Source organism: Pseudopodoces humilis, chromosome 1, assembly GCF_049639895.1.
Source record: "Pseudopodoces humilis isolate 2021_Gansu_Grassland_sample_001 chromosome 1, ASM4963989v1, whole genome shotgun sequence".
NCBI lineage: Eukaryota > Metazoa > Chordata > Aves > Passeriformes > Paridae > Pseudopodoces > Pseudopodoces humilis.
The window spans coordinates 22,854,515-22,868,708 of NC_142200.1; the positions used below are offsets into that span (position 1 = coordinate 22,854,515).

The 14,194-nt window shown below is 43.2% G+C and overlaps 1 protein-coding gene across 2 annotated transcripts; it reads left to right on the forward strand.

Moving 5' to 3' along the window:
- Positions 1-248: 248 nt before the first annotated feature.
- On the forward strand, positions 249-12,092 carry TP53INP1 (tumor protein p53 inducible nuclear protein 1). 2 transcript variants are annotated; one of them, XM_005517011.3, is made up of 4 exons: positions 249-371; positions 3,449-3,730; positions 4,247-4,598; positions 8,662-12,092. In XM_005517011.3, exons 2-4 carry the CDS (start codon positions 3,619-3,621, stop codon positions 8,909-8,911), a joined length of 714 nt encoding a protein of 237 aa, XP_005517068.1. In that variant the 5' UTR covers positions 249-371; positions 3,449-3,618; the 3' UTR covers positions 8,912-12,092. The 2 variants fall into 2 exon arrangements, with proteins under 2 accessions (XP_005517068.1, XP_087917719.1); XM_088061593.1 differs by having other exon boundaries at positions 4,250-4,598.
- Positions 12,093-14,194: the final 2,102 nt, after the last annotated feature.

The following is a 14,194-nucleotide window of genomic DNA, read 5'->3' on the forward strand; positions in this document are numbered from 1 at the left end:
GCTGCTCCATCCCTGGAAGTGCTCAGGGCCAGGCTGGACGGGGCTGTACCTAGTCTGTACCAGGCTGGACCTAGTCTGCCGGCGGTGTCCCTGTCCATGGCAGGGCTTTGGGACGCCGCCATCTCCGTCCCCCGGCCGGCCCGACCCGCAGCGGCGAGGGCGGGGAGAGGGGCGGGGCCCGACACCTCCGCCCCGCCCCCTCTGCTCCCCGCCCGCCCGTCACGTGCGTTAGCGACAGGCGGCGGCAGCGCCCATTGGTGGAGGGGCGGAGGGGCGTGGCCGGCGGCCGGTCCGTCAGCTGCGCCGGGCCCTGACAACAAAGGGCTCCGCGGAGGTGGCGCGGGCGCGGGGCTGCGGTGGCCGCGGTCTGGGTGAGTTCGCTTTGCGGGGAACTGCGGGCACCGAGCGCGCTGCTGGTGTCCCGGGTGCGATGGTCTCCCGCGGTCTGAGCGGTGGAGAAGCGGCAGCAGAAGCGGCGGAGTCCCCGTTTTCCCGGGGAAAGCTTCCGCTGGGAAGGCGCCGAGGCCGGCGGCTTTTGGCCGGGAGGCTGTGGAGCAGCCGGGGGTCTCGTCCGTCCCCCTCCGGCCGGCCTCGGGAGCCTAGCCGGGGATGTGCGCAGCTGCTGCGGGCTCCGGCGGGTCGCTGGACGCGGCTGTGGGGAGCCTCCTGGCGGTGGCTGCGGAGCTGAGGGCGCGGGGGACCGGCGGCTCGGCTGCTTCTAACACAGGACTGCGCTGGCATTGGGAGGTGGCTTTTTCTGGTTGTGTGTTCTTTTTGCTTAGCACATACCCCATCTCCTTTGCTTGGTTAGAAACCAAAACAAAAAAACAAAAAAAAAATACTCTCTTTTTTATTGTAGCGATACTGTGTTGTTGACATTCATTGGATGTGTTATCTATAACAGCCTCTTAATCATTACTGTAGCTGAGTCAGTTGTTCCCAGGCTTGTGTTTTCCTGCAGCTGACAGTTCCTGTCTGAGAACTCGAAAACCTCCCTCGGTCTCTGTCCTGTTTTCCTCCCTGGACGATGGCCCTTGATAACACCCTAACTTCTCTTTTGCTGTCTGACTTGCACAATAGCACACAAGTGTGGTCTTTTTAAAGGCGCTTGTCCAAAAGGATGTCAAAGCATCAACCACTTTCTAAATGTGCTGTGGTTTTAAGCCCAGCTGGAGATGAAACCAGGACAAAATGATTCAGATGGTTTTTTGGATCCTCCTTGGGGTGGGGGAAGGGAAAAATAGGACAAACTGCTTTTGATCTACAGAAAGTAACTTGTGGGTCAAAAGCTGAGGTTTGTTTAACTCACATTCTCAGGAACAGTGATCTCTCTTTTACTTGTTAGAGGTTAATTCTTCTGTGTTGCTGTGATGTCTTGATAGAGGAGTGTGAGCTCTAGTCTTGCTCCACTCTGTGCACAGAACAAAAAACTAGCCTCTGACTGAAAGTACCTCCGGGCTTGATCTAGGAAGGAGGTAACACACGTGTGTGGGAGTATAGGGAAAGCCAATGTTGACCAGCAGCCACTCAACGGCTTACTACTTAGCCTAAAGAAAGAACAGACTCATTTTTTCATAGGCCTTGTGCCAGGAGAGAGTTAAGGAAGGATGTGGAAAGTAACTGGAAAACTAAAGACTTCAAGCTTTCACTTAGAGTTTATTTCCTCATCCATAGTAAGCACTGCCTATAATTGAAGCACTCAAACTTCTCAAGAAGGTATTTAGGAACACTGTAGGCATTTGGCATTTCCTTAGGTAACCCACCGAGGGCTTAGCAACCTTAATGGTTAGAAGTTTCCTACTAGTAACACTGGAAGTTGAACTTTGCTGCAATTTAAAGCCACTTCTGCTTGCTCTGGATATAAAAGACGGCAATAAATGTTTGCCTCTTCACATGTTTGACTACTGTTATAAGTTTTTCCTTCCCTCTATTAAGCTTTTCTGTTTTGAAAATTTTGTTGATTTTCTTTAGACTTCTGATTATTTTTGTAGCTCTCTTTAGGAGAGACCTGATATTTCATTTTCAAGTCTGGTCCTTAAAAATAGACCTGTATCACTATTGCAGCTGAGCCTCTTGGTTCTAGTCTTGTGTTTTCCTGAAGTCAGTTGTTTCTCTTGAGGAGCTAGAGTGCATAACTTCTTGAGTTTCACTGTACCTTTTCATATTGCTCCTGAAGACTACTTTAAATTCTGCTCCTATCCTGTGTGTCTGAATAAGGAGGAAGCTGCATAAATGTGTCCAGGAGCAGTGCTGCATGGAGCAAGTGTTTGTCCTTACCTTGTACAAGTGGGTGATGAGGTCTGGTTTCCTGGGATAAGATGACACAAGAAGCCCAAACGACTCTCTAGTGCCTGAGAGTTCTAGGGTATACTGGCCTATTTATAAATAATACCCTGTATGGATTGTATCTTTTAATATCTGGATTTGTGTACTGTCATGTGTCTTGCTCCCTTTCTGAATGCAGGCACTCATACTGTCTTATATGGATGTATTCTTTCCTATTTAATATCAAGCAGGTATTTAATCTGTAATAATTCTGACCTGCTTTGATGATTCAAATATTGAGGTGGGCAAAAATAAGTTGTAGTTAAGTTAGTGAATATTTTCCCCATAGTCTTTACTTTTTCACCTGCTTTAATGGCTTCTACTTATTGGCTCGTACATAAATATCAAAGGCTGTAAATGTGGTGATCTGAGGTGTTTAAACATTCAGCTTCATAGTACTAATGGGATTTTTCATTTTAACTGCCAGATGCAGAGGTCAGGCTTATGGTGACCAATTATGTGTAGATTATGGGGAATGAATTGAGAAATAAGCACTGGGTTTAGTTAAACATATCTGATACTTTTCCGTGTTCCTTGGGCTTACTTGGGTGGTTGCTGTGAAAATTATCTCACTGGGGTAACTCTGTGGTGTACTTTGAACCTGAAGACAGGATGTGCCTTGCTACTGTGTTAACTTGTAGTCAGCGGCCCTGAAATGTGTGTGATGGAATGGACAAGAAACACTGCTTTGGGCCTCCCTGGGAACCCTCACAGGAGCTCCTCTGTCAGCGGAGGAGAGGACTTGTCTGGAGCAGAAAACTTGCCCTTGCCCTTGGTGTCTCTCTGACATGGAGGAAGACAGGGAGGGAGCTGGGGGAGCATAAACACAAGAGTCCTGTACAAGAATCCTCTCCTCCCTTAGGAGAAGGTGGGACTGACAGCTGAACACACCTTTTCTTGGGGAGGAGGTCTAAGATGAAGGCAATCAGCTCCAGGACAGACCTAGGATTGGGTGTTTTTTATGTATCTAGCTGGGAGGGGATGGTGAATGCCAGTGAAGCTGTCTCTCCTCTCTGGGGAAAAATTTCACTGGTACCTCTGGTAACAAGGGGCTTTTAATTTGTTTCTCTAGGGATGTTACCTGTGGTTTTGTCATTAAGATCTTTGTCATCATTTTTTACAGGTTTCACATAAACTGTTTACAAGTCATGCTTTTGCATGTCCTGTACCTAAGCTGATAGAGCATCTATGCACTTTAATCTCAAGTCTATGCCACTCTGCTAGTAGTGTGAGCTGTGCCTTGAACCTTGGATATAAAGACCTACCAGCCAAAGTCTTGTTCCTGCCTTAGTAATGTTCCAGAGGTTAAATAACATGCTCATGGGAGAGATTGATAGCTTGTCCAGCCAAGAGCCAGAGTTCACTGAGAAAGAAGATGACGAGTGGATTCTGGTTGACTTTATAGGTAAGATGTCTGTCAGACATAAATTTTGCTTTTGTCTTGCTCTGGCTCTTGCTTGTCTTACTTCCACGTGAGCAAACCAGTAGCTTTGAGAAAATTCATCTCAGCAAAACCAGTGTGGGATTAGAGTGTAGGGTGTCTTCCAAACAAATGTTACATTTTGTGTAAATTGGTGAGAAAAATTATGTCAGGTTTATAAGCCTGACACAGGCTTCATCAGAACCACTTGTACAAATAAAATGTATTTGACTTATTTCACAATTGTATAGCTTTAACGATAACACTTGTTTGACGTGTCTAACATGGCTTGCCTGGGAGCTCCCTTTTCCCCTTCCCTGCTTTTAAAAAGTAAAAACTTGTGCTAACAGGGTGCTTTTTTTCTTCTTTTTTTCTTTTTTTTTCCCTTTGTTTTTTTTTTTTCATATCCCATTTCTGGCTACATGCAACTGTGTTGTTTTCGACCTCCTGCGATCACCAACATCCATGGGTTCATCTCCACTGGTGAATTGTCCCCTACAGCAGACACTTGCACTAATTGTTCTGTGGAGGAAGCAGACATTGTTGAAGCACCAGCCACGGACAGCTCGCCTGTCTTCTCTTGTTTATCGTCTCCCTTGGAACACTTGCCAGAGGCCAACGAGTCTTGCTTCATCCAGTTTGAGTCATGTCCTATGGAGGAGAGCTGGTTTATTACCCCTCCCCCGTGTTTTACTGCAGGTGGATTAACCACTATCAAAGTGGAGACCAGTCCGATGGAGAACCTCTTAATAGAGCATCCCAGCATGTCTGTGTATGCTGTCCACAATACCTGCCACAGCCTTAATGAGACCAGATGTGGGGATGAGGAGTTTCACAGCCCAGGTAGTCCCAGGTACGTCTGAATTCTCTTGTCAAGGAGCTCTGGTTCTGAAAATATCTGGTTTCTACTTGAATCAGCTTAGACACTTAATACTGAATTTTCCAGGTTATTTTAGGGGATGTAAATAAAGCATGAATACCACAAAGGTGTGTAGAGTGGTCAGGTGCCTCCCTGCTTACAAAAATATTATACAAGGTGGTCAGTTGGGTACACAGCTTGGCACTACAGTGAATATTTATGGCTCTTTATTACTCCCTTGCAGAGCATGTTCCAGTCCTGTGTAAACTGGTGGCAGTTAACTGTATAGCCAGTAACGTAGATATGAAAGCACTTTGCCCCCTTCACAGCTATGTGTTTTTTCCATAACTGCTAGTCAGTACTCTTTCAGTCATCTTGTGAGGTGAAACATAGAACTTTAATTATCCTGACAGGGAAGTGGCTTGGGGTTTAGGTGGGAGGCATCTTTGTTTTATTTTTTTCATTCCTCAACCTAGTGATAGATAAGGACAGGATTAAATTTACCCACAGGTGGCTTATGGAGCAAAAGCAAACAGAAAGATTACACAAAATTTAGTCCCCTCAATGTGAAAACCTGTGCTGCAATCTTCTACTTTTAGCAAAGTAAGAAGTGCTTTTTGGTTTTGGGTCCTAAAAATCTATTCTTGTGGGTTTATTGTGGAGGTACGTTTGCCATGCACTGACATTCTTTGGTGTTGGTGCATATAGCTATACCAGTATGGTATACATGGCTTTATGCAAATAGAATATTTGCCATTATGGCCCCATGCTTGCCCATGTTCATTGGTTTTGAAATAATTGGATGTTCTGTGAATCCCAGTTAGTAAGAAAGTCTGGCTTTCCATACCATCTTGTTCTTAAGTTAGAAACAATAAAACTAAAGAAAAAAAACACAGTATACTAAGCTTTGATTTACAGAAAGAAATTAGTATAGCGGTTGAGTCGCTGTAGGTAGATGCCTATTGACTTGTCTGATCAGCCCCTTGACATATTTAAGGTTTTAGTTCAAAGAAAGAGTTGACTTCGAGATGACATGCTGCTGTATAATGCTGAAGTATAGTACAGCTACTATTGATCTTGGAGTGGGATTTGTATAATTATTTGGGGAGGACAGTTAATGATGTTAAGCATCAGTGGTCTAGCTTCAGTCAAATTGGGGGAAACTGAGCAGACAACATCTTTAAAATGAGGGTCTGAAGGAATCTGCACGAGTACTGTAGGCTGCTAGTCATGCCCTAGCTAAAGTCAGAAAGCCACTTTATCTATAATAAGAATTTGCAATGAATAGTAATATTCGAAGTTAGAGACTGACTTTTCAGTCACTTGAACTGGGAATACTGATGTAAATTCATCCAGAGAAGAATCATGTCTTGTGTTGTACAGTACAGTTAAGCTGCTTTAATGTGTGGGGAAGCTAGAGGTGTGCTCTTCAGCTGGTGTGTGTAAGTTTCTTTACACTGAACTCTGTGCTGTTGCTTTGTCAGAGCATCTAGGCTCTTGTACAGGGTATTTTGTGTGACAGCTGGGATGAAACTAAAGTCTAAACCTGAAGTAGACTGCAGAATTTGGGAACATTGGTTACACTGATACTGTACGTTTTGAAAGCTATTATGAAGTCTCTAGTGGTTTAATGGTTGGCCATTTAATATTGTAGGGCCAAGAAAAGCTGCTTAAGGCACACTGGCACAGTAAGTACTACTGTTTTGGAACAGTGCTTTTTGTTTGATCAGGCTGCTAGCAACACTGCTTCCTCTAGAGCCTTGTCTGCCAAAGCAATACTGGTTTTAGGACTAACCTTTGTGCCAAATGATTACTTGATCAAGCCTAACTACATCTGCTTTAACAAACCAAAATGCTAAGTGCAGAAAAATTACTGAAATAATTGGGTTGGGGGTCTGAAGCCTTTAATGTTTCTTGCGAGATGTGGTTCTGTAGCACAATGAACAGGACGCTTCTGCTTTCTAGCAAAATAGACACTGGAAGCACAGCAGCAAATGTATGTAGTGATGGTCTGGTTTAAGACACAGCCCCTCTAAGATACCATTTTGACAATATGATGGAGACTCATCAACCCTGTTCTCTCAGTGCATGGAGCTCACTAGTGCAAGCCTACCAAATGCACCTAAGGTACCAAAATGCTGCATTTTGGAAGAGTATGTGGCCATTTAGCTAATTCAAACCACCTCTGCTATCCCAGTATCACTTTATGATGGTAAATAGAAGAGTGTTGGTTTGCAAACCATTGCTGGAAGGGTATTTGATGAGGAGAGGGGCAAGCATAGATATCATCAGCCTGCAAGTTTAAACCAGTTTCTCTCCTTTTGTGGAGGAAATCTCTTTTTTCATTTTAAATTCCTTTCAAAGCAAAAGGATGTTGTATAAACTTCCCTATTTGTCAGATTAGTCATATTCTTCCATAACAAAACCACAGCAGTTTGTATTAACAGTCGCTGCCCTTTGCTAGCTAAGGGTATACTTAGGAAATACAGGTTGCAATAACTGTGGTGTGGCTTCCTGGCTCCTTAATAGCTTTCCTCAGAAAGGCTTCACTTGCAGTTCCACCTCCAGCACTGCTCCAGCCCCCCAGCACTGTTGGATGTACTAAGGGATCACTCCACATAGAAAACAGTAGTTCCATATTTGCAGGTACCCTCATGTAAATTAAACTGGTGTCATCTGCAAAGAATGTATTTACAAGGCACTGTGAATTGATTTGTGCTTGTTATTAACTTATTTTTTGCTTGATATTTCAAGTACTAGGTTTAGGACAATATCCAGTGAATAAGCAGGGGAAGACCAGCATGTCACATATGACTGTTCTGTAGTCTCTAGTCTTCAGTCAGACATATCAAGCTACCCAAGGATCCAAAAGCAAGATTAGTATTTTTAAAATAAGAAAAAAGTAGAAGGGAGGGAGTATTCCCTTGATAACAAGGAATATTTCCCTCCAGTGTGGAGTGGGAGGAGGCAGAAGAGCTTACTTTGTGTCAGGCACCTGCAGCCCCCCAGAGTAAGGCTACAGAGGGCATACCATGGGTGTGGCAGACCTGACTTAGTCTACAGACATCATACAATAATTGCAAGTTAAGCTCTTCCAGAAGAGACTTTATCATAATGTCATTCTAGTGTTGAAAGACACTTTCCAAGAGACCTCTTGCTCATGCCTGGTCTTGCAAACATCTTTTCTGGGCACCACTGACCAGTTGACAGCTGGTTGTTGGGCCCTGAGCGGGGAGAGAGAAGGCAAGAAACTCTGCTGCCACTGGTCTCACACCAGCTCTAGAATTCAGATTAGGGTTTTGCTTTGCTTTTAAAATGGCTAGGTTATTTTTAACTTTACTTTGGAAGTTTCAGGAAATGCCAGTGATTGTTCTGTCAAGTAGGGAAGTCCTTTTTCAATATGTCAGTCGCTGCTTGCATAGGCTGCTGGTTTGTTTTTCACTAGTGCATGATGGAGCAAGGGTTTGCCAAAACTGCTGACTCACTGCTCATGAAGTTTAGGGGCCTGGTTGAGGAACAATCCTTCTAAGTTGTTTTTCATGTGTGTCACAATTGGTCTACCTTTCTATTCCTCTGCATGAACATTGTTTGGATTTACTTGTGTGTCTGACAATTGAAACGCACTTTCGTTAGTATGCTTCTGTTTTCAGGCTGAACCATAGATGTTCAAGATGATTTTAAAACAAACTTTGCCTAGTGGATAACTCTCAAATCTTCTAAAACTGGAGCAGTGTGACACACATTGCCACATATTTCTGATCTGTGCTGCATCTTGGGCTTAGGGAGGTGGTGTGGGGAAGAAAGAGCACAGTAGAGTAAGACACCGTAAGTCCTAAGGCTGTTGTGCGGCCCTCACACAGAAAGTCATTTAGCAGCACTACACATTACTTACCAGTGTGGTAAGTGGCTTGACCTCACCTCAGCCCAAATCTCTGTCCAGTAGAATAAGGGTACCCTTTTGAAATGCTGGATGTTGATGTCCATGTTCTATCCTTTATTTTGCTTGTCTTTCCAATGCACCTCCATGGTGACTGATACCTACTTGTTATATTTCTAGACTGGAGGCCCGAAATGAAACGGGACAGCGTGTTCACTGCTATGTCACGGCTCTTGCTACTAGTTCAACTTTTCTGGAAAAAAACAAGAGCTTTCGTCCTACCCACTGGATAAAAGAACATAATGAAAGACACTCTCTCAACAGAAACAGCCTCCGTCGCCAAAACCTTACCAGGGATTGCCACTCTCGGCAAATCAAGCACAATGGACTGTTTGTTCACCAGCCTTGCCAGCGTCAGTTCAATTACTGATGGTTCTTGTGGTTTTAATCTATGGTCTAATTGTTTCTTAGGTTGCTCTTGTTTTCATGTGTAGGTAAGTGTGGTCAATCTGAAGCTGATCGTCAATCCCTCAAACACAATCGTAACTAGTGTTGCATTATTTTCAAAATACACATAAATCTCCAAACATCTTGCATCAAGTTCTAAATGTTGATGTTAAATATCAATGTCTTGGAAGCCTATCAGTACGATAGTTTGTGTGCTGTTTTATAAACTATGATGTATAGATGGGTTCTTAGTTGGTATTTTAAAGAAACTTAACTGAGATGGAAATCAGTTACATTTTGCATTAATCAAAATGGAGTTAGAAAATTTGAGGTTAGTGATGTGCTTTAATGACCAGTACTTGACAGCTTGTGTATCTGTCTGTATTCAGTATATATGATTACTTTCTAACAAGGAAATACTATAGCTGCCAGTGGATATTACATAGCTGCGCTGACCTGTTTCAGGAAGGACATCTCAGCTAAACTCCTAGAACTTCCTTGAGTTAGTGGGGTCTGTGTAGGTGTGCTGGGTACTTGATATGGATGTGGAAAGAGGGTTAAACGTCTCACCAATATTGTTGCAGTACAATATGGCACTGGTGTTACAGATGTAGTACCTCACAGTGGAGTGGGAAGAAGTGTGACCCTTTGGGTAACATGCAGATGTACAACACAGAGAACTGAACTGGGTTTTACTAGGTAAAGTTTGAGTTTCTCCATTTCTGTCTTTGAAGCATGTATTTCCCCTATCTCATCTATTGCCCTATCTCATTTAAACTCTAGTCTAGTTAAAGGAAAAAGATGGTGGATTGACTGTTCTTTTAATCCCATCAGTAGCTGACTGCTCTTCAAAGAAGTCAGGCTGATAGACAGCTATTTCTGAGCTACAAATTACTATTAGATAGTCTCATATTTACAGATTGAGAGTAGCTCAGAAGTAGCTAGAAGGAAGATTTTATTTGAAGTTCTCCTAATTTTCTCTTTCTCTCTATGAAAATGAAATCCAAGTTAATGGGGACTGCAAATGCAGGGCAGTGTGAGGCAAGGAGAAGTGGATGCTGAGCTAAACGCAGCAATAACACAGTGTATAGAAATTGATCCATCCACCATGGTTGTTCTCCTAGCCCGTTGGAGGCAGAAGGACTGGATAGCAATTCCATGGGCCAAAAGGAAAGAAAAGCCATTTAAAGCTATCAAGTAGTTTTCTTAATAACACTGTGCGAGATGTTTTGGAAGTTGTCAGGCACTGCCAACTACAACTACAGGTGAAGTTCACCTGTTAACAAAAGCTGTTACACAGCAGCCAGTGGTATGCTGAACCCTGACAGATCAATCTGGGAAGTGGATTAAATGGCTATGGAAATAAGGAAGCAGAAATCTGCACTGAAAGAAGCGGGGGGGAATAAAAGTAAGTTTATCTTCATTTTCTGCCAGTGTTTAATGTGACTTGCTGTTTTCCCTTGTGTTTAGTGCTTAGGGCATTACAATGTTAACATTACACTCAGCTGTGTCTTCCAGTAGTCCTTACACAGAAGTTGGTATAAGGAGTCATGTGAGGAGTCTTTGAAATAAAGCAAGGTCAATAATGTGAATTGTTCCAGACCTATGAAGTATTTAAATTTAGCCAAATGCTTCAATTTCACTGAAGTAAAACCCCAACAATTTAATTGACCTTGATGTAGTGGTACTGTTGTGTGTTCTGCAGTTGGAATTTGTGAGACCTGCTTAGCATACAGAGAACAGCAATTATAAACTATATTTCACTGCAGATGTGCTGCTTTACTGGAATTAGGATTGTCACAAAGGGATGTTGAAAATAATTAAATATATAAAAGCAAGAGGTGCTTTCCTGGATACACTAGTTTTTGGATTTTGTTTTTTCTTGACAAATTTAATTCACATGGACACTGAAAGAAAACAGAATTGGTGGCATTATGAGTTTTCAAAAGAGATATTTTGTTACTGCTCTTTTAGCAGTATGTTCCCATGTCTGCACAACAATTCTCATGTGGTCCAAATACTTTGGTTTATCTGCAAATAGCTGTAGTTTCACCAGTCTCTTACCTGTTCACAAGTACTCTTACTTGCCTCAGATTATCTACCTTTATCACTCCAACTTTTTGTCTAGCTTAAACTTCCTTATCCTTGCTGCCAACTTTCTAGCTCAGGAAAATTCTTTGCTTTCCTGTATTACTTTTCTTTATATAAAAGTAACTACTTTCCTTCAGCTTTAATTTTCTTAAAGTGTAATGAAGGAAGATGGAGTCTCCACCTCCCTGTGTTGGAAGGAGTAAGTAATCCCTTCACTCCTAATGGGGAGATAGAGCTGAGAGTATAAGGCTCCCAGCCATTAAAATGAGAGCCTTGGTCTATTCTTCTCAGTAGGCAAGTAAATGCAACTTTAGACTGCTCCTAGAATTGGGAGATACTGATCTTTTTATACTGCATTACTAGATGACTTTCTGGTGATGAAAACCTATATCTTTCAGGATATAAACTATTTTGTTGCACAAAGCTGTGCTTCTCAATTTGTAATATTGGAAACCATATTATTGTGTGAGATAGTACTACATCAATGGCTTTTTGTTAATTTGTTTTACATATTTATGTTGGTCTAGCCCTGTTTTGTGCCTGGAGCTATTGGGCAATTAGAGTTGTTTTGGTTTTCTGTTTTAATAGTGAGCTGTGTGGCTTTTTATATGGTTTTTTGAATTGTATTAAAGTGTGTGTTTTTTCTTGTAAAAGTGGAGGCCTTGCACTGTCTCATACTGATTGATATTCCTGAATCTTGCTGAAATTGTATTTTCATATGTGTTGGTCAATGGACAGACTTGCATTTTAAACTGTGCCTTCTACACAGCAAACTTGAAGATTCAAAAGGGACATTTCAGTTGGGATTAATACTGTACATCAGTCTATGCATATATGGCAGCTTCTCTCCAGAGCCACTTCTCTATTTGTAGCAGTCCTTTTGATATGGAAGAATGTGTGGCTCTTATTTTTAATAGTTTAACACAAGCTGAAAACAGACAAAATACAGCACTTTGCCAAAAAAGGTAGCATTGCTTAACCAGTGTGTATTTACTAAAGTGATCTTCTGTATTTTGTTTTCATTGTGCGTTCTGCGCACTGTGGGGAAACGTGATCTTAACTCTCAATAAAAAATGGCCTATTAAACATTGTCAGTCTGTTCTTTAGTGTTACAGGTTAGTGAAAATGCAAATGCCTGAGCATCCTGTTCAGGGGGCAGGTACAAGTTCTGAGTGTCTCAATGCTCGCTCTAGTACAGCAGTTGCTCTGGAACTTGGTTTGCATTGCTGATCAAGTGGTAATGTGCATCTGAGCAGTGTTGCACATCTCTGCTGACTGCTGCCTTTCCTGATCAACATGCAGGAACTCTGTGGGTGAACAGGACAGAGATAAAAACACCTGGAATGTGCATGGGATGGGGGGATTTCTTCCTTATCTTGGCTGAACCTCTTGTTTCAAGTCATGCCCCACTGCCTATAATTTTCCTGCCATGCACCACCATGAAAATATCTGTATGGAAAGCTGCCAGTACAGGTATCCTATGAGGGGGCCGAGATCCTGTGCAGATGCCTAGGGATGGGGTTAAGGAAGGCAAAACAAAGCCGCCTGTAGCTGAGCTTGGGCAGGGGATTTAGAAGGGAACAGGTCTTCCACAGATATACCAGCTGCAAAAGGAAGATCAGAGGAAGTGTGGGCCTGCTGCTAAGCAGGACCAGAATCCATGTGACAAAGTACATGGAGAAGGCTGAGGTACTCCATGTCTTCTTTGCCTTGGTGTCTACTGGGAAGCCGCCCTTTGGGATTGTAGGCCCCTGACCCTGTGGGAAACGCTAAAGCAATGAAGACCAACCCTTAGATGAGAAATCTCAAGGTAAGAAATGCTTAAAATAGTGCACCATACACAGTTTTATGGGATGCACCCATGACTGGTGAAGGAGCTACCTGATGTCTTTGTGAAGCTGTTAATTGTATGAAAGGGTTTGGCACTGGACAGGATTCCTGAGGGCTGGAGAAAAGCAAGTGTCCTTCCTATCCTCAAGATAGACAAGAAGATACAGGGGAACAAGACTGTTCCCTTGGTGTCTGGGAAGGTAGTGGAGCAAATAGTCCTGGAAACTATTTCCAAAATGAACAAGAAGGTGATTAGTAGTAGTCAGAATGGACTTGTGGGAGGAAAAGCATGTCTGACAACTGGATAGCCTTCTACAGTACTGAGCTGTAGATGACTGGCTCCATGGATAAGGGGAGAGTGGTGGATATTGTTAATCTTGCCTTTATCAAGGCTTTTGAGACTGTCCTCCATAACTTCTTCCCAAAGCAATGAATTATGGACTGTGTGAAGCAGATGGTGAGCAGGTGTGTTGAGAGCTGGCTGAACCCTGTGTTCAAAGTGCTGTAATCAGTGACATGAAGCCAAGCTGAAAGCTTGTTTTTACTGGTGCACCCTCTCAATGCAGGATCCTTACACTGTTACAAACCTAACAGTGGCAGAGTTGTTTTTGCATCAGAGGGTTGTGCTGCTATTCAGAAGAACCTTAATATGGAGAAATGGTCTAACAGGAACCTCATGGAGTTCAGTGTGGGGCAATCCAAAGTCTTGTACCTGGAGGAATGAAAAACCCAGGCACCAGGCCAACTGGCTGGAAAGCATTGTGGCAGAAAGGGCCCTGGGGGTCCTGGTGGACACGAAGATGAGCATGAGCCAGCAGAGCGCCCTCATGGCCTCAAAAACTCAGAGCTTCTTGGGCTGCATCAGGCAGGGTGTTGACAGCAAGGGGGAGGGATATGGTCTTGCCCCTCCACCCTGGGCCAGTGAGAGACGTCTGAATGGCATGTACAGTGCTGAGCTCCCAGTATGAGAAGACATGGATGTACTACAGGGTATCCAAAAGAGGCCAGGGAATAATAGGATTGAAGTCTGAAATAACCAGGAGAGGATGAAAGCTGGGATTGTTTAGGCTGGGGAAGAAAAGCCTGGGGGGAATCTTGTCAAGGTATATAAGCAGCTGAAGGGGACAATAGAGTCAGCAGAGCCAGACTCTTCTCTAGTGGTGCCTAGTGCAAGGACAAAAGGCAGTGTGTGCAAGCTGAAATACAGGAAATTCCTGAATGTAAGAAATAGGCTCAGAGATCTTCTCCATGTTATTTTGGCTTTTTCTAAAACTATATAAATAAGTGGGGGTTTAGGCCTCCAGTCGTTTGGGATCCTTGATATCTGTGGCTTTCCGAATATCAT